The sequence below is a fragment of the Styela clava genome, chromosome 14 (assembly GCF_964204865.1).
Source record: "Styela clava chromosome 14, kaStyClav1.hap1.2, whole genome shotgun sequence".
Taxonomy (NCBI): domain Eukaryota; kingdom Metazoa; phylum Chordata; class Ascidiacea; order Stolidobranchia; family Styelidae; genus Styela; species Styela clava.
Genome location: NC_135263.1, coordinates 12,287,355 through 12,311,425, shown reverse-complemented (window position 1 = coordinate 12,311,425; position 24,071 = coordinate 12,287,355). Strand labels below are relative to the sequence as shown.

The 24,071-nt window shown below is 35.7% G+C and overlaps 2 protein-coding genes across 2 annotated transcripts; one reads left to right on the top strand and one right to left on the bottom strand.

The window, feature by feature from the left end:
• Positions 1-1,842: 1,842 nt before the first annotated feature.
• On the top strand, positions 1,843-3,856 carry LOC120341619 (uncharacterized). Its single transcript, XM_039410161.2, has 3 exons — positions 1,843-1,949; positions 3,023-3,154; positions 3,538-3,856. Exons 1-3 carry the CDS (start codon positions 1,892-1,894, stop codon positions 3,693-3,695), a joined length of 348 nt encoding a protein of 115 aa, XP_039266095.1. The 5' UTR covers positions 1,843-1,891; the 3' UTR covers positions 3,696-3,856.
• A 590-nt stretch (positions 3,857-4,446) lies between these two features.
• LOC120341192 (cullin-2-like) lies at positions 4,447-20,341 on the bottom strand. Its single transcript, XM_039409664.2, has 18 exons — positions 20,076-20,341; positions 19,342-19,444; positions 19,145-19,185; positions 18,704-18,857; positions 18,080-18,259; positions 17,518-17,628; positions 16,724-16,886; positions 15,676-15,803; positions 15,159-15,326; positions 9,607-9,735; positions 8,775-9,008; positions 8,559-8,633; positions 8,064-8,168; positions 7,370-7,525; positions 6,389-6,544; positions 6,121-6,183; positions 5,470-5,588; positions 4,447-4,786 (listed from the first exon to the last, which is right to left on the bottom strand). Exons 1-18 carry the CDS (start codon positions 20,192-20,194, stop codon positions 4,774-4,776), a joined length of 2,217 nt encoding a protein of 738 aa, XP_039265598.2. The 5' UTR covers positions 20,195-20,341; the 3' UTR covers positions 4,447-4,773.
• Positions 20,342-24,071: the final 3,730 nt, after the last annotated feature.

Here is a 24,071-nt window from a genome sequence, read left to right as displayed (position 1 = left end):
GGACTTTTTTTCGAGACACGGGACTTCAAGAATTAACTATAGAAACTAGACTGCTCCCGAGTGTCGCTGTACTACAAATCATGAAACCGATTCGGCCAATTGTGGTATAAATTATAAATGTATATAGACTGGTTAGTAATGTGAAATCGTCGCTCGTCAATATCATCTAGCTCCAATCTCCATGCCTATCAACTATAGCGATTGAGGTAACTTGCTACGCGGTTTTCATTTCTTTGTTTTGGTAACAAAACTAAGCAACAGATATTCCAACAAAATAGTTATGTTCGAATTAATGGACACGAAAGTTTCGCTGACCAACGGTGTTCTATATGCCTAAATAACGGAACAAGCTGGGAATCTGAGAAGCGTGCGGAAAAACGTTTGTTTCTCCTTCAATGGAGAAGTCGCTTCAGCAATAGGACTAATAACATTAACGACGATTCCAAATAACTTCATCAATATAGTACGCTGATGGTTGTTAATAAATTGATTAGGATCTATGCAATCCTAGGTTTTCCGCATTATTTTTCAATAATTATTTGCAATAATTTCAAAACAATACACAAAAGTTCTACTCCCTTGCGCCGTCTAGCGAAAATATGAAATCCCTAACATTCGTTTCATCAGCGAAGGCCCGATTTCGCTATACCGAATACTGTATAGAATTTCCATTGGGTACGAAGCGTACAGATAGATTGTTTTACAAACTGTCATTGTTAAAGTGTAATAGAAGAAAAATACCTTTTTTCTCCAAAACTCATGTTGGACCTATCGACTTCAAGTTGATAATAGTCATCCAAAGATGAAACGAGAGGCTACTTAGCTTCTATTTTCTACGAGGACTGATATTTCGTCCGCTTTTTGATTTAAATTGAAAGTATTAATAAACAAATTTTAATAACGTTCCGTACAATACTTAGAACATGGCATTAAATTAATGGTTGTCATTTCATCAGCTAAAAATATATTAAACTAAATCATTTCGCAATTACCATTTCACTTTGCCAGGAAATGTTCTATGTGCGTAAGATAAGCGTTAGGTCACGATTTGTGGTCTTTTATGAATTCTGCTACTATAGCATTGAACTTAAAGAGGCGGATACTCTAGAAACGTCAGGCGACGGCGCCGCCCTTCTCAAATAAACCAACACATTTTTGAACGAGCGATCTTACGTTTACGTCGTCAATCATGCTGCTGTTACAGTCATTATATAAAAAATGATTTTTTTTTCTGGAATATATTGTAATTAACCCTATGTATATCATCCAAGGGAAATCTACTTACAATTTAGATACAACCTATATTCGCTATTGAGCATAATCGTAAAACCACGAAAACCCTAGTACTGAATTTTACATTTTGGATATCGCTGTTAAATTTACTTATATTTTATACAGTATAAAATATCAAGCTTAAAATGTACGACCCTTTCACGGTCCATACTATTTCTTTACAAACTTCCCAAAAACTTTGACACAAAGCAGATATTTGCTTAAAGACTGGCATCATTGCTTTACAAATCTCAATAAGACGTAAACGCCTCATTGGTACATAATAAACCCCTGGATAAATTTTACAGCGTTCAATGTTTATTGAGAAAGGTGAAAAGGAATATATGGCAGGTGGATGTTGATTTGTGACCTAATACGGATTCAGGTATTGCGTGGTCTTAATGCAAGTCGGTAATACACGGAAGCACAAGCAGTTAACTTGTAAAAAGATATGAGAATGAAGTCGGTATTGGATATTACCACTCAGAAATTGGAATGCATTCTCCTATTTCAAATTATATTTTAAAACTAATTAGCCAGTGAGGATTTAATATAAGCCAATTTTACATTTAACAGTTTAATTTTATCTCTTTAACAAAAAAACTAACGACAACTTACAATGAAGTTTTCTGTGACGGCTGGGATTGCCGTTCTCGTTCTTGTTCTACTGGGTGAATGTAAGTATATTTTGTGGAATAATTAACAATTGCATACTCAATAGGCGAAGCGAAGCTAACCGTAGAAAATTAGGTACTCCCGTAGTGTGTGCACCATGTTAGGGTTAGGCCATAATTTTATTTCAATTTTTTTTATTTTAGTTCTATTACGAGTTCGGGGACTGACAGTGTTAGCCAAGTGAATATACCCCCTGTCCATAGGCTTCAATTCCTTTACACGATTTGATGTAAAGAAGGCGAACAAAATAGTTGACTCCATATTGGTACACACACTTCTGGGACGCCGAAAATAAACTAATTTGTTGTAACAAATGCTCAAAGTGAATACCAATAAATGCTTCGACTTAATCACAAACTAATAACATATAAATTCCTGTATCAAAAAGGCGCTATATCTCCCAATACCTACCTATTCAACCTGCCTTATATAGTCCTATATAAATAGGACTTTTTCTGCACGTGGTAAAACTAGCACTCATAAAGCCAAAACAGAATTAATACTACCTTAATTGTTTGCAACAAAATCAATTATTATGTCAAAGTTCAAAGCTTTTTTCCCCCATGAGCTTCAGTTATATACCGTGTTTCCCTGAAAATAAGACCTAGACTGAATTTTAAAAATCATTTTAATATAAGCCTTTAAAGTAGGACTTAGTCAATAGCGCGAATTTTTTTTTTTGACCTAGTCGATAGCGAGAAATCTCTCCTGCACGTTTTTAGTGATTGGTAATCTGTTTTGCAGTTATTTGGAATAAAAACGTGATATTTATAAGTAAATGGATATCGGTTTCCATATTTTGTATCTTTGAAAATCTCGTAATACTCTACTTTGTAATTTTGTTTTTGATAAATAAAAATATAAGACACCCCCCCAAAATAAGCCCTAGTGTTATTTTTCGAAAAAAATTGAAATAGGACCCAGTCCTATTTTCGGGGAAACACGGGAGTAGGCTATTCAGTGTATTCACTATTGCTCAGTGGTTTTGCATTCGCGATTTGGCTTAATATTATTGGGCTTGAGAAGATAGAAATACTGTAAGGTGAAAATTTAAAGTTGCTAGTTATTGTTATAGGCGCCGCATTGAAGTGCAATACGTTCCACTACAACTCTGTCCATGGCACGAATTCCACCAAAGTCACACCTTGTGCCGAAGGAAAAACCGCATGTGCTTCTCTCCAGTTCACTGCAAGCCTGGCATCTGATGGTAATTATGTAGGTCTAACTGTAAAAAATGTGAATGCGCTGCTAATATGCTAAGAATACTTCCGCCCGCTATATTTACTGTGTAATTGTGATATTACAAGGAAATAAACAAACAGCAGTGTATATCTTTTCTTGATACGTACAATATTTCAGATGTGTAAGCCAGTGGTAAAAAAACTTAATGAAGAGTACATATATGTATGGAAAATTCAGATTTAAAACTGCAGTGTTGTCCATTGAGAGGTTTATTGGTTCTTTCAAATTTTGACATCTGGCAACCTTTAATGTAGTAGGCTACATCATTAAAACGCGCATTCCCGTGTATAATGTGTTGTAAACAACAATGAGAAAGGTTAGTGTTACATTTATTTTTAACATTCTCAGGATCTCATGTGAAATTTCATCAAGGGCTCTGCACGACTCCTAACTTGTGTGGAAGCTTTTGTGCAAAAATGAGCAGGAGCAAAGAGATCGACGCACATATTTCTCAATGCCAGACTCAGTGCTGTTCATCCAATGACTGCAACAAAAGATTTCTCTAAATTGCTGTCCGATTAGATATGTGGAATATAACAGCTAAATGATTTAAAAGATTACTAATAGATTATACCCGGCATATACAATAATTATGATAATAAATTAAAATTTTTAAATCGTATTATCCTAAATATAATTTTCTGCTGACAATAAATAGGGGTGATTGGCTTCATGTTCGATAAACGTGCAGAAGAGACGAACTAGGAAATAAGTTATGTTATCATGGTGATTTTAGAGACCTACAGTGTGGAACTGATGGAAGGTTTATATAACAAAAATTACGCCTTGCCAGATTGTTTTTGATTACACAAATATGAACCGCACCAAATATCTGGTAGAAAACCAGCAGTGGTCCCAAAAGGTGCACTCGACAGAACCCCTCTCACGCAGCTCTTGAAACGACCCGAGTTGTTCATTAGAGGCCTGATACAAGCAAGATTGCATTTAATAAATATTCGGGAACAGTGTAAAATAGGTAATATCATGGGCAATTGTTGATCGGATTAGGAACTTGGATGGATACCAAACATCTTTTCACGCCTGTGTGTAAGGGTATACGATGTCCAATGAAGATCCCTCTTTGATTGGTTGCTTCTGTCCATGGTATTTGCGAACTGCACAATGCACGTTTACCCATGGGATGTTGCTAATCCATTCATTCGACCAGGGACGACCCAATCATAGAATTGGCCATAACTTTCAGGAATTCAGATGCTTGGGCGTTGCTAACAACTCCGAATGAGTGAAAAGCGATCATAAAAGATTTATATTTAATATCTTTTATTCAAATGCAAATGGAAACTTCAGGAAAAATAAACATACAAAAAGAAGTCATTTTACACTTAGTCATTTTACCTGCTCAAACTTAAACAGACACGGATATGTAGAACAAGAAAACGAGTTATTCACACTTAAATAATAATATTTAAAAATTACATGAAACTGGTTTTATAATTTTTTAGAATTCTGTAGAAATCCAATCCCAGAGTTTGGTCAATAAAAATCATAAGCATCTACCTTCAAAAGTACTGACAACATTACAGTAACAAAACACGCAAAACGCATCGATAATAAGAATATCAATCAAGCAAGGTACCTGCAGAGATAATAAAAATATCATAAAGTTAAGGTCGAAAAATGGCAGTACAGTCTCTTGTGACTCATGTCACACAAACCAGTCATATATTTATTTTCAGTAAGATTTTAATATCCAATTGAGATAAAAGATCACTACCAAAAACATCTGAGACTTCCCTCCACATATATATATATATATATATATTGTATCACATGTTTTCAAGCCTTCACACAGAATAATGCTCTGCACCTACAGCAGCTGATACATAAATAGTCACAGGAATCTTTTCATCTAACGTTACCTACACAATTCACCACACCTTAGGAGTTATAACCCGCCACTCCGAAATTGTTAGATATGCAATTACCGGTAGATCGTCCGGTACTCTCGAGTATGTGAACCAAGATAGCGGACACAGGGACGTAGTATGTGTACCAGGTTAAGAGTTAGGCAATAATTTTAGGTACAAATACTACGGGAGTCACTTGGCTTGTCCCCAAACTCGTAATAGAATTAAAATATTAAAAATTGGAATGAAATTATGGCCTAACCCTAACCTGGTACACATACAACGTTCCAGTGTCCATCATCTTGGTTCACATACTTCCAGAGTACCGATTATCCAGCCCTTGCGGATGATAGTCAAACCCAGTTGAAACATTCTAGCATAAAATTAGAATTGATTTATAAAAAAAACTCACATATATTCATCCGGACAATTGGGACTTCTTTCGAGGTAACTTTTTTCAATTAAAGATTCAATCGATTTCTTGATAACGGAAACACTTGGTGAAAATCTGGCCCGGGACAGTGAAATCACCTGAAAAGAATATTACAATGAAACAAGGGCAACCTAATAGTTAAGCAGACCACTCTTATTTCATAACTATTTTTTAATCAATTCTTTAACTGAGAATTGATGCAATAACTGAGCATCGCATAAGACCCAAATCACCAAATGATGCAAGTAAATGAATAAAACCCAGTGAACTAGAACAATGGCCCTACCAAATTATAAGGCAATTAAAAGTAGTCTGCCGTTAAAGAAAAATTAACAAAGGGCAAATATTTGAGTGAATTAAATTAATTCACGATACATCGCAATAATGCAATAAAGTCAAATATCATCAAAACGAGATCATGGAGAGAAGATATAACGAATGGGGTTTGAATAATGAAGGTGATGAAAAAATTCACCAGTATTCATTTCCATAGTGATTATTTTGATCCGACTTTTCCTATAGCAGGAGCCTACACAAAATGTATGGGTGAGCCACATGCGGCCCATGGGCCATAATTTGCCCACCCCTGATTTAGATAATTGAAATGAGTATAACTGGTAATCTACCAACCTCTTGCATAAGTTCATTGTGCCGAAGTGTTTTTCTGGCTTTCATAATTCGAACAATTGCTGCCTGAAATCAAAACAGTAAGATAGAACAAACCCTAGAATAGATTGACTTTCATTCATAATTAAAAATTTTTCATGTGAAATACAGATGGTCTAAACATCAACACATTTGACTGTCAAGCCTTAAAAATGATCGCGCAAGAAATTTTTTCGTTGCCTTCGGAACTGGAAAAATCTTATGAGTATAGTTTTGTAGTTACAGCCCTTACCTGAAGATACAATTTTCTGTCCTCAGCAATTGCCGAATGAGTTGTTTGGACTTCTTGCATTGTATCTTTTTGTGTTGCCGCGGCGATTTTGAATCTTGTGCGTTTATTAGTAAAGTTGAAATTAATTGAAAATTTTGTATCATCATCATCTACTTTCTGAAAATTTTTAAAAATATAGTTTGAGCGTGTACATTAGGTGAAAGGTATACATGCTTATATGCAAAGATCCCGAAATAGCTTTCATTAATTACTGTTGCGACAAGTGACAGTTCACAATAACCATGTATGAATAACATTAGAACAACTAATCATTCCACGATTTTACACAACAAGAAATAGTAATGTTTCAAGATATTTTACAATCACAGATGCAGTAATCAAAACCAGCTTTATTTATATATATGAGCTGTGGGGCTAATTCTGGTAATCTCTCAATAAACCATAATTGCATCAATCAAAGTTGGAACAAGTTGTTAGAAGTTGTTACATTAATCATCTACCTGAATTTTGCTGTTTTTTATTTTGAATGAGTTGAAAATATTGCCCGATTCTGAATCGTGTTATCTCTCCTGTGTGTTTTTTAGTTTTACTTTGGTGAGAACGTACTCTGCACAAGCAGTCATTGCTGAGTAAAAATCTACTATAGTTCAGAAGGACAGGAATTTCTCTGGTTCGGCAATGCCTACCCAATTTATTACACCATGGGTGAGGTGGTAGGCATGAGATTCGAACCTGTGATGCCATCGTAGTTAAGTCTAATGCTTTGAACACTAGGCCATGGGCCAATAAGTTATTGATATTTTAAGATTTATAGAATAAATTGAGGTAGAATGCATTAAGAATATTACCCAGTTCAGAATTTGGAAGCTTGTGTCAAAATGACTCACTCACCAAAGCCCCCCATGATGGGTATAGTGATTTAACTATTTCAAACACACCGACTGGAATACGAAAACCAAAATGATCCAAAGCCCAAGATACCTCTTTTATTAGTATTCTTGCATCCGAGAGCAAATTTATTGTTTTTTCGAGTTCTCTGTCTCCAAGTCCTGTTGATTTTACAATAAACGAAAACAAAAGGTCTGGAGATTGGTTGAATAATAATAGGATAGATAGTTGATATGTGGACATTGTTACCTGAAATATAGAATAAAAATCTTTGAATAGATTTAAAAAAATAATAAGGGACATGTTGGAAAGAAGTCAGATATGCAATGAATGGTCCATATGCCAATACAACATTTTTTATGGGTTGACTATAGGGGTCTTTATCATTTAAATGCTATATACAGATTGTTAGTAAAAAAATACCCAGTGTTTGTATAAAACAGTGGTTCTCAAACGATTGCGATTCCATCCATGTATTTTTAACATGTTTTTTGAATAAAACATACTTTTGTCTTACTATCCATTATTTGTAGCTTATTGTTACCCAGTTATTTTTGGGGTGGGGCACGAGACTTGACAAATTCTAAAAACGGGACGCGGCTTGAAAAGTTTGAGGAACACTGTTATAAACCATCCAATTCTATAATAGAAGCGAGTAACAATCATCTCCTAATTATTATTGCAAACCCATTAATAAAAACGTTTAGATCGGCATTAGATTCAAAAAACTATATTTTTCCAGATTTTGGTGACTATTACCCCAATGAGCAGCTGAAAAACAACTTACAAAATATGTCTTGCTTGTTATTTGTACCCTGACTTCGGCTTGTGATAGATGATGTAGCCATGATAATTTCCGACCGTTAAAATTATCTCCATAGAATTTTTCAAACTGAAATGTTAAAAATTAGAATACGTCAGAAACTGATTTAATAAAAACTAACAATGGTAAAACAAGAATATCAGTCAGAGACCGAAGACTTATCGATCGAAAGTTAGGGGATCCCCAAAACAGCACTCTTACTCCATAGTGACAACTTGTGTCCCCTCACTAATTAATTAATAACTCGCCAATTATACGACATAATTCTCCCAAAATCAATAGGCTTCTGGAATGTACATGCAAAATCTGGAACAGATTCAATCTCGCTTTCGTGAGATATCGCGTGCATCTATCAGACAGACATACGGACAAATACCTATCAACATACTTACCGATTAAAATCGATAAGTAAAAACTGATCAATGCTGGTGTCAGTGGTATGTAAATAAAAAATCTTACTTGCAAAACACTTTTAGTTAATTCTTGAGGCAGGTGGAAAGGTGTCTGAGTTGAGTTTAAAGGCCATGCACCAGCCTGAAACAAACAAACAGATGTTCAATAAAATTTTAAAATAATGATTCCTGTAGTGGACTGACGTATCACACATTAGTTTTGGATATACCTGAACTAAACTGATACTAAATGACTAACCATAAGTGTTATTTTATTCCTCACCTGTAACACATTAACATTGAAATTAATGTTCACATCTTCATTATGCTTCGTCAAAAAATCGGAAAATTTTGTGTTGAGGTCAGCACTGAGTCTCATATCATTGTACATTCTGTGTAATTTTGATGTGAAATCGTATCCGCAAACACTCTTCAATCTGTTTATCATTGATTCTTCAGTGTACATGGAACTGCAGAGTCCGTGTATAAGACGCTTGGCAAGATTTCGGCTGTAAAACTGTGATAATAAAGGTTTATCATTTTTAGTAGACCTGAGAATATTGGAAAATTTCAAACAAACCCTGAAACAATCAAAAAATGACTTAAAATCTTGAAAATAACCATTTGAGCAGTCTCAAAAAGTACCACAATCAGTTTTTTTAATTTAAATTCCCACTCCAAAAATTGCTAAAACAAAAAAAAGGTTATGTTCCCCCAAAATTTTATGAAATTAACTGCAATGAAATTGGTAACCTAGCGTAAACAAAACTGTTACTGGAAAGAAAAGAAACAGAGAAACACCTGGAGGTTATAGAAATGGGAAATATGGTCATTTTTCCAGGTTATACTATATTCCCATGCTAGAGACAATTGGCTTCGATCAAGGCACCACTACATATTGTTTGCAAGCAAGCTCTTTCCTCACTTCAGTAATTATCAAAACCAATGATAATGAATAGAATACCATTGATAATTTGAAGATACACACAGTGACTTTTCCAAAATTTATTCAAAACTTGGGAGAAAATGGATAAGATGTATCACATGGGCCATGGCCCACCAAGACCTCTTATCTGTTGAAAATCCTATCAAGATAGTAAAATGTACATAAATACTTTTTGAAAAAGATCTTTGTCTTCAATGTATCTGAAAACTGTAATACAGTTCTTTAATCGTTCATCGATGTCACTATCTGTTAGTCCTTTCACACCTTTTCTCAATAAACTGTCAGAATATTTGCTCACCTGGATAAAAATAATATAGAATGTACAAATTTCTGAAGATTTCCAAATACAGACATAAAAAAGTAGATGATGTAGATCAGTGGTTCCCAAACTTTTTTGACCATCGCCCCCCTAAAGTAGTTTATACAACTTCATCGCCCCCCTGTACTACAAAAAAATATAAAGTCAGAAACGAATATATTACTGACCAAATAAGAATGACAAATCATAGTTTATAGTGTTTTTTAATGAGATAGATGAGCTTGGTGTTCTTCAGCTAGTTTTTTATTATATCTAAAATTACACCGTTTACTGATGGAAAGGTAATTTCGTTGTTTTAATAGCAATAGTAGCACGGCTGAAAACCCCCTTTTTACCATATATAAGGTCGGAAATGAAAGAATCCAGGGTTCTACCTCCTCAAAAACCGCGGTGTACACTTGCCTTATAGCATTTCACTTCCTAAATTCACCCCATTTCACATTAAAATAATAAAACCAAAGTTAATTTTCCCAAACTTATAATAATGATTTTCGTACATCTCATTCATTCGTACAGCCTGATGACCTGCACCAAAAACGGCCCAGGGGTCGGCAAATTTTATGTCGCTCGCAGGACAAAATTCAGGGTTGCTAGTATTTTGCGGGTCGCATATATTTTTCGAAAGTTAAAAACGGAACAGCGCGCTAAAACTGCGACAATTCGTGAACTCAACTCAGTCGTCTTATTAAAAAAATATTACAATTACATTTAATGTGACACTGTCTTGTTGCTGCATCACGCTGGATAGCTTTACGACGCCAAGATTGAAACATTTTATAAATGGGCATCACCAAACCCACTTTTTTGCTTGTTCTTTGTAATGTTCATTTTCGAAAATAATGGTTTGCACCAATACGCACTTCCAAACATCGAAGTGAATATTTCCGCATGATTTGTGAAATTTTGATAAATATTTTCTTTAAGAAGATACATTCTTACAAAAATTAAGCAGTGATCAATCTCTCGAATAGAATATGAATTTTATTTCCTTATTGCTTTGCAATATATTCGAATATTTACTGCGCTATTGAATCCCTGCACTCAGCATCAACTTTTCTGCGTGTTTCCATTTGTCTAATTATAATTAAATTGTAGGCTCGTTTAATTCAGTATAAACGTGTCTCACGATAAATTCTGTTACGTAAAAAAATGTAATTTACTCCTCGAGCGTAGATTATAAATAAAAAAAATTTCATCGTCAAAACCGCCGTTTGGATATTTCCCCGGGCATAGACTTCCTTGTTTACTTCGTGACATTGCCCAATCAGCAAGATGCAAAAAACGTAACAATGCCCCCTTTCGCATCCGCTCAGACACTCTCACTCAGACAGATTTTCAGGCGTGGTCGTGAACATTACCTCATTTTCGCGTTTTCGAATTATATTCGATAGTTTTTAGTTGTTTTTCGGAAATTTGAATATAAATCAAATAAGTCAATGATTACTTTGTCTTTACATGAGTTTCAGTTTAAATACAGCAATCAAAAATTAGTGTAGAAATAGCTGTGATAGACTAGGCTAAAATTCTTTATAGGTACTTTTAAAAAACAGATTGTTAAATGGTGTGTATTAGAATGATAGTCTGAAACAAATACCCCATTTTACAGGCAACAACTCACGAAACCACTCTTAAAAATAAGCACCGAAAATTTTAAAATGGTAAAGTATGGGAAGAATTTTCCGCGGTCAAAGGTCGGGGAAAGGTCCATCCAGTGAATCGTCCCAGATTATTTTATTCCGGCCGTATTTTGCCGACCACTGGGATACGCAAACTACCTTGCCTTACTGCGAAGACGAGACCAGAAATCCTTTCGCGTGTGATAATCGCCCACGTGATTCAAGCATGCGAATGCACACAGAGTACAGAATTAAGTGCGCCGAACATAAAACAGGTTTCGCAAAATCGCCCCCCTATCGCCCCTTTAGACTTTTTCGCCCCCCTCTGTATCGTTTTCGCCCACTGGGGGGCGATATCGCCCACTTTGGGAATCACTGATGTAGATAGTAGATGTGTTTAAAACTTCAAGAGATTCGAAATAAGGGATGTGTGTTAGATAGACTCTTTGCAAGAGAGTTTGAAGCATTAAATGCAAGCAAATGCTCCAATTCACACCAATATCAAACTAGTAGTCTTGCGTTGAATAGAGGTATGATATGAGCAATTGATGCGGACATAATAACTCGGTAGTGACAAAATAGAAAATTAAATAGACTATGTTGGTGTCACAGCATTCTAAAAATATAGTAGTTCGTGGCTACTTATATGTAACACCGGATGTTAGTCCAGAGATTCATGTGGTATGGAAAGGTAACACATTGTAAAAAAAAAATCACCGGCCAACTCGGACAAAACGAATCTCTTAGATCAGTGGTTCCCAACCGCCGGTCCGCGGACCGGCACCGGTCCGCGAAGCTTTTTTGCCGGTCCGCGAGAGATTTCCTCGTTTTGTTCTATATGTCGTTTCAATCGCTTAACCGAAGCCAAAAAGTTGAAGTTGCGTTAGTTTATTACGCAATTTCTTTTCCGTCGTCATATTGCTGTTTGATAAGTGCCGCCTGGCGACATCTTGGCGCCGATTGATTACCTTTTGGCGATTGATTACCTTTTGATTACCTTTGGCGCTCCGTTAACCCTCTCAAGATTCAGAAACGTAAAAACCGGCTCGGTTCTGTATGCTTTTGCTGCTAAATATGACCATCCAAATAAAAGTTTATGAATATTTCTTTGTTCATACCTGACGCCATACAAAAACAGTCAAAAACAGTATAATATACCACGGCTTCGTCTTGACATCCATCCAGTAAGATATGAACTTGTTGCGACCCTGCAGGTGGTCACGAGACGCGCAACAGTAGCATGGGCCGCAGAGATCTTTTCCAGGTGTTGCACAGCAGGATCTTGGGCCTAGTGCCAAGTTAACGACACCCTTGTCATTGTAACGCAAATTCATTTTGTTTGAGGCGTCGATCAACTACAGAGAGATTAATATGAAATCAGCCAACCAACAAAGTATTTTGATGTTTTTTGACAAGGAGAATAGGTCTTCTTCAGGATCAGATAAATCTCAAAAAGGAGACGAAGCGAGTACAAATAATGCAAATGTTAAACGAGCCAAGAAAAGAACATGCCAAGATACGTTAACTGTCACAAGAGAAAGCAAGAAGAAAAAGTTCGAATTTGTAAGGAAATACGATGAAAAATACATGGAACTTGCTTTTACTGTAGCTCCTGGTAGTGAACAATCACCACGGCCTTTATGTTTAGTTTGTGCCCAAGTTCTTTCCAATGATGCTATGAAACCTTCCAAACTTGCTCGACATTTTCACTCAAAGCACAGCAATCTCAAAGGCAAGCCTGTTGAATTTTTTGAACGACTTCTCATCGACATGAACAACCAGAAGAAGCAACTGAAAAATATAACAACCTCAGAAAAATCTCTTCTTCGTGCATCATATCAAATTTCTCTTCAAATCGCTAAAACAAGAAAACCGTACACAATTGGGGAAGAGTTAGTAAAGCCGTGCATCTTATCTGCAGCTGAAGAGATTTTGGGCGCTGGGCGCATACCACTCTCCAACAACACCGTTCAGCGAAGAATTGAAGATATGGCAATAGATATCGAGCAGCAGGTTGTAGAGAGGTAAATAAGTCACCATGTTTTTCGATCCAACTCGACGAATCCACAGATCTTAGTAATTGTGCCATTCTTCTTTGTTTCGTGAGATATATGGGAAACACAGATTTCAAGGAAGAACTACTATGTTGCATTAGCTTGCCAGGACGTACCACTGGGGCAGAGATATTCAGATTTCTTGACACATACATAACTGCAAAAGGAATAGACTGGGGAAAATGCGTCGGGGTATGTACGGATGGAGCTGCAAGCATGACTGGCAGTCGCTCTGGCGTGGTCACAAAAATAAAAGAAGTCGCAAATGAGAAAATGCTGTATACTCATTGCATCATCCATCGAGAGCATTTGGCATCAAAGAAACTCTCTCCCGAGTTGAAAATCATGAACAACGCTGTAAAAATTGTTAATGAGATTAAAACTCGTCCTCTGAATTCCAGACTATTCAGAACATTGTGTGAAAGTATGGATTCACAACATCAACACCTTCTTTTTCACGCAGAAGTTAGATGGCTATCAAGAGGGCGAGTTCTCACACGCCTTTTTGAACTCCGAGAAGAAACCAAACTCTTTTTAATTGAAATTGGCTCCTCATTAGCAGAATTCATGACGGATGAAACGTGGTTGTGCAAGCTTGCTTATCTGGCAGATATATTTGGTCGCTTGAATGAACTCAATACATCCCTACAAGGCGCTTGCACTAATATTTTTGTGCTGAGAAATAAGACTGATGCATTCAAGAAGAAGCTGGCTATGTGGAATCGTTATGTACTCGAAGAAAATATAGTCATGTTCCCAACTTTGAACGATTATATGTCAAGTGTTGATGTTAATAATAAGGAGTTGTTAAGCATTGTTGGTCAACACTTGAACGAATTGCGGAACAATTTTGATCATTATTTCCCGCAAAATGAGTATCCCCGACAAGGAAATCTTTGGATCAACAATCCATTTTACGAAGATGTGGATACATGTAACCTCAAACCTGATGAAAAAGAAAGTTTGCTTGAACTGTGTTGTGATTCTACTTTAAAGTCCAGATTTAAAAAGGAATCATTGTCACAATTCTGGATATCTCTTTATAACGAATACCCATCGCTAAGTGATCGAGCAATCAAACTGTTGTCCGTATTTTCAACCAGCTACTTATGCGAAAAAAGTTTTTCATCCTTAGTTTTAATCAAAACGAAGCAGAGAAATCGACTGGACGCCGCTGCAGAGCTACGTGTAGCAGAAACTTCTTTGATTCCTCGTTTGCATCTTATATTAGAAACGAAACAGCAGCAAAGTTCTCATTAAAGTTTAATTGTATTTAATATTTTTTTTTTCATTCAAAAAGTTTTCTGTGTGCCTTTATTACGTATAATGGGTGCCCAGCACTGCATTTTATTACGCAAATATATTACGTCATTGTTTTTTTATTGTTATGTTCCATCCGTTTCATATTTTGGCCGGTACATTATTATTTATTTGTTTTTGTTTTTTCATTTAAAAAGTTTTCTGTGTGCCTTTTTACCTAGAAACATATTGAGTGCCCGTCAATGCATTTATTACGAAAATATATGTTACTATATCATGTTCCATTCATTTCAATTTTTTGCCGGTCCGCGAGTACATTTTGTTCAATTTTACCGGTCCGCCAGGTTGCAAAGGTTGGGAACCGCCGTCTTAGATCATGGTTCTGTACAGATCGACTTCAAAATCAATATTCATTAGATTAATTATCATTAAAGTTTGCTCATCTTATGATTTTAAACATAGTTCAGCTTACCAATTCAGGTGATCTGCACGGCTGTCGTTTTTCTTTATAATTGACAATAGTCCCGCATGCCTTTTGCAACGCTCTTGTAAATTGTTTGTCATCTTGAAAACATTCTGTTATGGTTTGCGAAAACCTGTTATGAACTTGGATGATGCAATCAACGAAGCTTGCTGCAATCTAGAATAGAAAGAATACAATATGACAGTATACTATTTTGACCAAAACATCATCGCTATCGCTTTAAAGCTGGGCCATCGAGTGCCGAAAAATTCAGGGAATTACACAGTAGAGGAAATGTGCAAAATGAAACGGAATTGCTAAACATCAACATTTTAGTCTCAACAGTCCCAAACAATGGACAATTACAATTTGCAGAGACTTTGTACCCTACTGAAAAAGAAAAACAACATTTAAGGTGATTGTAATTGTCTGATTATATAGACAAGTGAATATGTCAACCAGGTATAAACAATAATTGCCCAATAATGAATACTAATTAATTAATAATGATGATTTGAGAACTTACACTGGAATCATCTTTCAAATTTTTCACCATTGACAAACCAGTTTCTTCAATATGTTGTTGCAATTCATTACATACTTGTACTAACCCATCGGGAACATTTTTTAGTAAAGTGTATACATGCTGAAGATCTAAATCAAGTAATTGAACCTCAATTAGTAATTGTTATAAATTTTTAAGAGTTACAAATAACTGATATAGGTTATAGTTTAAATTTAAATTTTGAAAGTTGCAACATGAAAATTAAGAAGAAAGTGTAAGAGCAACAAGACAGATTCAGATTTATTAGTGAGTGATGAAATGGACTGAGCCAGGAGTGTGCAACCTTCAATATAGAAGGGCCGGATACAAATAACTGGATGAAACTGCAGGTCGTGCTAGTAGTTTCAGGCACAAAAATTGTGGTAATTCGCTTCGCACAGGCTAGCTGTTAGGGCCTCGGAAAGTGATGGATAATAAAATGGACTCAGGTATAGGCTTTGCAACGCAAATGGATTGGAATTACTCGCGCTTATCAAATTTATCTAAATTAAAAACTCGTTTCACATGCCGCACACTATTCAAAATTGGCGTTTCTCCGCAGGCCGCATATGGCCAAGATTTGAGATAGGCTACTGATCAGACATGGGTATGTGATTTTTGATATTTTCAATGAGGTGGATGAGCTTGGTGATTTTCAACAAGGTCTTTAAATACTTGGAGACCTTCTGGCAAAATAATTCCATATGTGAAACAATTTTGGCAATAATTCTGACTTTTTGAAAAAAGCATGCTCGTCCCCTCTTGTTTTTTCTCCATAAAGTATCTGTTTCGGCTCCTGGGGGCAATATTGCCCACTTTAACAATAACTAGACTAGATATGAATCTAAACCTGTAATCTGCAATGGGATGGGATGAATGACCCAGCAGGATCAAAACTCAGTAACAGTTGCTTTCAGTTCTGATTTAAAGGAGATAACGTGTCACAGTAAACCAGCATGCAATGCCTTTTTGTTAACAACACAAAGAAAAAAATATCAATAAAGAATGATGGAGAATTGTGACAACATACCCGTTTGTCTATCCTGTTTTATCATGTCTTTGCAATTTGAATGTAAGAACTGCATATGGTCAGATACCATACATTGACGGCATTCCTTTCTGACTTTCGGATATGACGAAGAATTAAGGAAATTTGAACTTCTCATTTCTTCTTCTGTTAGTAGTTGCAAAACCTTTTTATCGATAACAATAATATTAATATTAAATTGTACAAATACTGAGCAGATAGTTCTGATAATCAGACTCTGAATTGAGTAATTTTTTTTCTCAAAATCTCAGTTTAAGTTTATAAACTTGAAAATGACTTGACTTGATTTAATTTAAACCAGATGATTACATCATTCACAAGTTGAAAAATCTACAGTACGTAGTACCTCGTTCAATAGACCTCTGAATTCGAAATTGGTTGAATTTAACCTAAATCATTCATGGTCACACTGGAATGAATAATGATAAGAGGATTAGATGACGTTGGTATGAGAGGTTAAAAGCCTTAAAGGTCCCAAATTCAATCATATGCTAACCACCTTGTAACCAGGATGTAATATTTTGGGTAGATATTGGCTAAATGGAAAGATTTATGTCCTCAATAAACATTAGATGCTTACATACCAGTGACTGTTTGTAGCGCCTTGCAGAGAGTAAAGGTATGAAATAAAAATCATTTATTGGAAATCAAGTATACCATCTTGATACTTAAAATGAAATAACAATCAATCTACAAGTGAAGAGGCAGCATATATATTCGATCCCATTCTGCATATAAAAAATAAATATTTAGATATGCCACAAAAATTCACTCACTTTTTCCATATACAGTGAACAATCCTCGCTTTCAATGAATTCACTTGCTTTCATTTTATAATATTCGACAGATCTTGCCAAATACTTCTCTTCAAAACATTCTTCATAAAGCTGAAGAAAAATAAAATAAAATGGTCATCTTCGTGGTTGCTAAAAAAGTTTGCTATTGATTCATGCAAACTTTTTTTGTTTCAATTAACTGGCGAAGTCCCATCTGACATCGTAAGCTGATAATTATTTTCCAGTTGCAGCATGAAAATAAACTACCTCGATAAATATTTGATGATAAAACCGGCTGTAATGCATAATTATAGAAAACATCCTATACTTGAAAGTTGAGTTCAATGGTAGTCACACTTTCGTTTATTATATAATTTAGGTTCTTTTGCTTCAAAGACAAAATAACAAATTCTGTTGTCAATGGCAATGCATCATATTTATTTACTTCTCTTTATGAAACTCTGAACATCAAATATTCAAATTAGAATGACTTATTAATTGTTTGACGCATGACTCATCGATTGGGCCTCTTCCACTAAAGTTTTGCAATATTATTTCTTACCTTCAAAGGTTGCTTCCTCCGATAATGTTTGACCAAGACAAACGACTGAATAACTCCATTTATTACGGCTTTGTCCACAGTGTGTTTCGCCCGATCTTCATCAATAAGATTTAAAAGAAGTTCAACGAGTTTGTCTGATACTTTTTCTATCATAACCGTGTGCCATATATCCAAAGCAAGCTAAGGTAAGCAAATAGAAGCATTTTAGTAATTTGGTGCTTTGGACTGGACTTGGCGACAGTCGCAAACTTAAAAAAAGTGACATCTTGTATAAAAACATGTTAGTATCGAAGTGGTAAAACATGAAATTATATACATCATATCTTCTTCTAAAAAGTACTCCACTAATTTATTTCTACAGGTATCATTTAAAGTTAGTATAAAATCAATTATTTCTATGTCTAACAAACAAACATACCATATTTAACAATGCACATATTTATGTACATTTCCGCATCAAATACTGTGAAACATGGTATTTGAAATTTGAATGTATTCAGAACAACACAACTAAGACTATTTTTATACAATCAATACACCAGATATATTTTGAAAATGACTGTTTTTACGTACTACCGAATATACAGAAAAAACTGTGATTTGTAATTGAAAATGTATGTTCACCTCTCCAACCTCCAGCATTGGATCTTTCACATCGAATGAAAATTCATAATCGAGATCAGCCGCAGTTTGTTTATATTTTTTAACATGTTGTTGATTTAAATATCTGAATAACTGATCAAGATATTGAGCTCCTCTGCTATATTCCACCCAATATCTATAACAGAAAAATGTACAAATTAACGAATTAACTTTAAGATAAAATCTTGGCGCTCCAGAAGTGTGTATACCAATATGGAGGTAACTAATTTTGTTCGCCTACTTTAAATCAAGTTGTGTGATGGGACTGAAACCTATGGGGAAAGTATATTCACTTGGCTAACACAGACAGTCCCCGAACTCTTAATAGAACTGAAAAAAGATAAATCGGAAATAAACTATGGCCTAACCCTAACCTGGTACACACACTACTAATACTACTACACATACTAATAAATTTCTCACTTGTAATATTGTCCCAAGAGATTTTCAGATGCGTTCATTTTCTGAATAGCAAAAATAGGTATTTAGAATACATGTGATATATATAAGACGTACACTGATAAAAAACAAACATTTCTTTTTATCCATGACCCAGACTCTGGGTTGGTAAAATTTTAATTAGTTTATAATATCTTTCTAAGCATTACCATATTTCATACCTCATATAGTTGTGAAACATGATGCTCCAAAAATTCTTTAATTCCAGAATAAAGTTCATTTGTCAATGGCTCAGGACGAGCGATGCACAATGCATAGACATCCCTTATACAGTAAATGCAAAATAATTAAGGAAGATAACTTAATTTAAAGATGTAGCTTACCACATTAAAACTCTATGACTCGGAACAACCCTGAAAAGGGCCCAAGCGATTGCACTATTATTATTTTAAAAAGTAATACAGGCAAGCAGAATCAAATCGGATGACGGACAATAAAATCCCATAATAAGATAGAGTTAAAATATATATTATTACCGGTATGTTACAATTTAAAACAAATGAAGAAACTTATTTTTGATTCAATTAGTTATAAATAGCAGGGCCGGGGAGTCACTGTAGCTTCGGCTCCAGAGCTTCATTTTTCTATGCTGGCTCCGGCTCCAGCTACATAGCGATTGAGGTTTTGTATGTCTGACCATTACAATGTAACAACACAAATTTTCGCAAAAAATGGGACTAAAACTGGGGCGTCAAGGTTTCAAATTACAAAATTAAACTTTAAAATACATAAATCCAACTTAAAACTTTTGAATTAATATTAGAAAATGAAATTTAGAAATAATATATAAGTTGGAAATAGATCCCCAGCTCTTGATTAATAACAGGAATACAGGATTATTTATTATCTGAATATTAGATAAATACAATACATTTAAATATTTGATAAAGGATACATAAACATTTCATTCCATGTTGATCGTTGAACAGGATTCGAAGTAACGACATTGTTCATTGTTGCTGACAATTTCAGCCATGTTGAATTGAAATCAACAGATCTTGGCTTCAAAGACATAGTTCAGCATTCAAGCAGAGGGTATAGCAGTGTAGATTTTGTAGATGCCGTAAACACTACTTAAGGCAGTAAGGAGTTCTGGGAGAATAGTTTATACAGATGTATATTACCGGTAAATAAAATTACATACAGGTGCAAGGTGTGGACAGTTGCCCAGCTATCAGCAACATACTGACATACGGCACTGCTGTACGGTACTGCAGTACTGACATACCTTGGCAGTGTACTTATAATTTGAATGTTATAACAGTACCGTATAACTAATGCTAGCCTATATTCAGATATTTCAACCTTGTTGTATATTTGTATTGTAGATTTTGAAGTTGTACTATGTGTGATACCCAGAGAAAAGAGGTATTATTTATTTATTATGATCAGCACAACAGACAAGACAATACAGATAAAAACAAATAAATAAAAACTGATTATAGAATCACTGAATCAGGAGACCAGTGGTACGGTACGGTATCAGTACAGAATTTAAGTTCGAAGGTTTTGCCAAAATACAGAAATAAAGTGGTATGCTAGTCTGCATGTTTACTTAGGATAGGATTTACATATTTCAGTATTTATCCCGGGGGAGAGGAAAGCCGATAAGACGGCTTATCCAGATGGCGAACCACGGCCTCTCGTCCGGTTACCATTCCAAGTCGGGTATGGGATTAGTTATATTGTTTGTTTTCGGAAGCATGGACTTGGTGGTGGAGGAAGCCGTACCGTAACCGACCAGCGGTTACGTGAACCACCCAACGACGGCGAGGAGTCCAGCAATCCTCTCGCACATAACCATCCCTGCATGGGATTCGAACCTGCGAACCCACGCAGAGTAATTAGAGGTGCGGTGGCGAGCGTACCGGTATTCCTAACGCTTAGCCCGTTGAGCCACACCGCCGCGCCGAACACTGTAACATAAAACACACACAGATATATTAATGTGAGAAAAATGGAGACAGTTCAGATGAATTAGATCTAGATCTACATCCGCAGACTACTGGACTAGCCTAAATACCGGTACCGGTAGTAAATAAATACAGAAATAGCAAATGTTTAAATAAAATTACGGACACCCTGGTAATAATTTTCACACCGGCTGTCAAATTGGATGACGATTTTATAAATAAGAGTCAACAGTGAAAAAAGATATTTAGTAAAACCACGGAAAAAGAACCACAGATTTAACAATAGGCTACATACATGTCCCCACATCACTTCAAAGGTGTATTAGAAAGCCCCTTCTCGTCATTGGTGAAACCCAAACCTTACTCTGCAAGAATCCTATTGGTCCCTTGCGCCACTACGCCCTCTATACACCGTCGTTTGCCCGTGCCTCATGAACGGGCTACAGGTGAAACCATGTCAACAAGAGTGTAAGCATATATTTACGGTGTAAGTAACGTAATCAAAAAAACACAATACGCCGGAATACCTAAACTTTGTTTTTCCACGACAGGGGACTTGTTTAATTTAATTCTTGTTTAATGGGCACAAAGATTCTATTTGTCGTATAAGTTGCGCTGGTGAAAAAAGAAAATTGACATAGCAAGAAATGCAACTGTGGAGTCCAAAAAATGAAATGACGTCTCAAAAACGTTGATGGATCAAGTTATTTATTCCTCAGACTTCACACTGAAGTCAGATGTGCACAGAAGCATTTACATACGGTAGCATTTATTTACGGACAGAAGTATTTTTATTATAAGAAAACCAGCTTAAGATTAGTCCAAGCTCACTCACTCAGAAATTCTCAGCATTTAAATACGGTAGCATTTATTTACGGACAGAAGCATTTTTATTATAAGAAAACCAGCTTAAGATTAGTCCAAGCTCACTCACTCAGAAATATAGACCGATCACTCAGGAAAGAGAAAACGACCTCGACTTGGCGAAAGTACAATTTGTGGTAATCAAGTTGTTACATTGCTATGGACCTTTCCCAGACCTTTGATCCCCGAAAAATTCTTCCTAAACTTTACAAGTGCAAAATTTTTGGAGCTATTTTAAAAGTGCATTTGCGAGTTGGCGCCTATAAAATGGGGTATGTGTTTCAAACCATCATTATGATTTATCGCATACAAGAATCTGTTTTTCAAAAGTACCGGTAAAGAATTTTAGCCTAGTCTATCACAGCTATGTCTACACTAATTTTGTATTACTGCAATTAAATTAAAACTTCTAGGAAGACTGAATGCTGTTTGAATTATTTGATTTATAGTTAAGTTTCCGAAACACAACAGAAAACTAACGAATGGAGTTCAAAAACGCGAAAACGAGGTAATGTTTACGACCACGCTTGAAAATCTGTCTGAGTGAGAAAAGTGTCTGAGCGGATGCGAAAAGGGAGTATTGTTACGTCACTTTTCGCATCGTGCTGATTGGCCAATGTCACGAAGTAAGTAAGGAAGTCGATGGTCGAGGAAATGTCCACTGTTACTTCATAATGGTGTGTACCGTTGCGAGCTGTTTCGCGTCACGTGGAAATGCCCGTAAGTACAAATGCTTTTGGTTGCGTATCCAATTTGTATGTGAATGCTAAAATCTGTCGATCTGAATGTGATGGGTGCAATTGTCTATTATTGTCTAATGCACGCGGAATCAAAAGTATAGATGTGAATTTTCTTGGATGCATGGCATGTATTATATATCTGTAACTGACATGCCCACTTAAACGTTTATGTGTTTATTACTACTTTATACTCATTAGTATGTTTATCCCACGGCACAAATGGGAATGCATAGGGTTGTAAATGTTCGCGGGTGCAATTATCCATGGGTGAAAATGTCTGTGGTATCAAAAATCTATGGGTGGAAATATTTGTAGGTGCTATAGCCTCAATAATATATTTCAGGCTAATTTGTTGTTGGTTGGATGTTTCCTCTGTCACCAGACGTCGACGAATATCAACTGTAGCGCCTCGACTGTTCAGTCTCCCCAAGTCTTTGTTTGACACACTTTAACGAGGCAATGTCTTTATTATTAGCATTTAATCGTACAACGATACGGTCGCAAAACAAATGAATGATCCAGTCGGGTCCGAAAGGATAAAAAATCAGTAATATTGAGTAACGTATATGCTGATTACCAATAGATGAAAATGTACTAATCAAGTATGGAACATAGGTAAATTATATTAAAACTGGTTTGTCATTAAGAAATGTCTTGGGGCTATTCAAATCAATTATGACCAGTACAAAACACGTTGTGGTGGTTTATATTTTTAAGAAAACTAAATTGACTAGTTTTACGACGATTCATATTATTGATTTGAAAAATAACAGTAAAAGGTTACTAAAATAACAAGATTATCCCCATAGTGCAAATGTCCTTAGGTGTAAAAGTACGTGGGTGCAAATGTGACGGGTATAAATGTCTGTGAGTGTAAATTCCTCCGGTACAAATGTAAGTGGGTGCAAATATATTGCAAAAATAAAGTAGCGGCCATTGATAGCCCTTCTAGAACTTATATCTGTACTAAAATACTCATAGTTAACGTGGCATAGGACTGTATCAGAGGACCTTCACTGACCGGGCCTAGAACCATTAACTATAGCCTGGAGTTTTTTTGGTATTTATCTGAATAATAGAAAATCTGATGAAACAATTTGAATACCGAGCCACAGCACCTGGACACGGAAATAGCTAACTCAATGGACCTTTTCCCGAACTTTGAACCGCTGGAAATTCTTCCTATGGACCTTTCCCCGAACATCGACTTCCTTGTTTTTTTCGTGGCATCGGCCAATCAGCAAGATGCAAAAAGTGACGTAACAATACTACCTTTTCGCATCCGCTCAGACACTTTTCTCACTGAGACAGATTTTCAATCGTGGTCTTAAACATTACCTCGTTTTCGCGTTTTTGAACTCTATTCGTAAGTTT

Excerpts from the sequence above, each read along its gene's own strand:
- LOC120341192 (XM_039409664.2), bottom strand. The coding sequence starts at position 20,194 with ATGTCTTTGAAGCCAAGATCTGTTGATTTCAATTCAACATGGCTGAAA. Across the intron at positions 16,887-17,517 it reads GTTCACTGTATATGGAAAAA|GTTTTGCAACTACTAACAGA; the intron begins GTGAGTGAATTT and ends ATCGATAAAAAG. Across the intron at positions 15,327-15,675 it reads ATTTGAAAGATGATTCCAGT|ATTGCAGCAAGCTTCGTTGA; the intron begins GTAAGTTCTCAA and ends TTTCTATTCTAG.
- LOC120341619 (XM_039410161.2), top strand. The coding sequence starts at position 1,892 with ATGAAGTTTTCTGTGACGGCTGGGATTGCCGTTCTCGTTCTTGTTCTA. Across the intron at positions 1,950-3,022 it reads TCTTGTTCTACTGGGTGAAT|GCGCCGCATTGAAGTGCAAT; the intron begins GTAAGTATATTT and ends TTATTGTTATAG. Across the intron at positions 3,155-3,537 it reads TGCAAGCCTGGCATCTGATG|GATCTCATGTGAAATTTCAT; the intron begins GTAATTATGTAG and ends TAACATTCTCAG.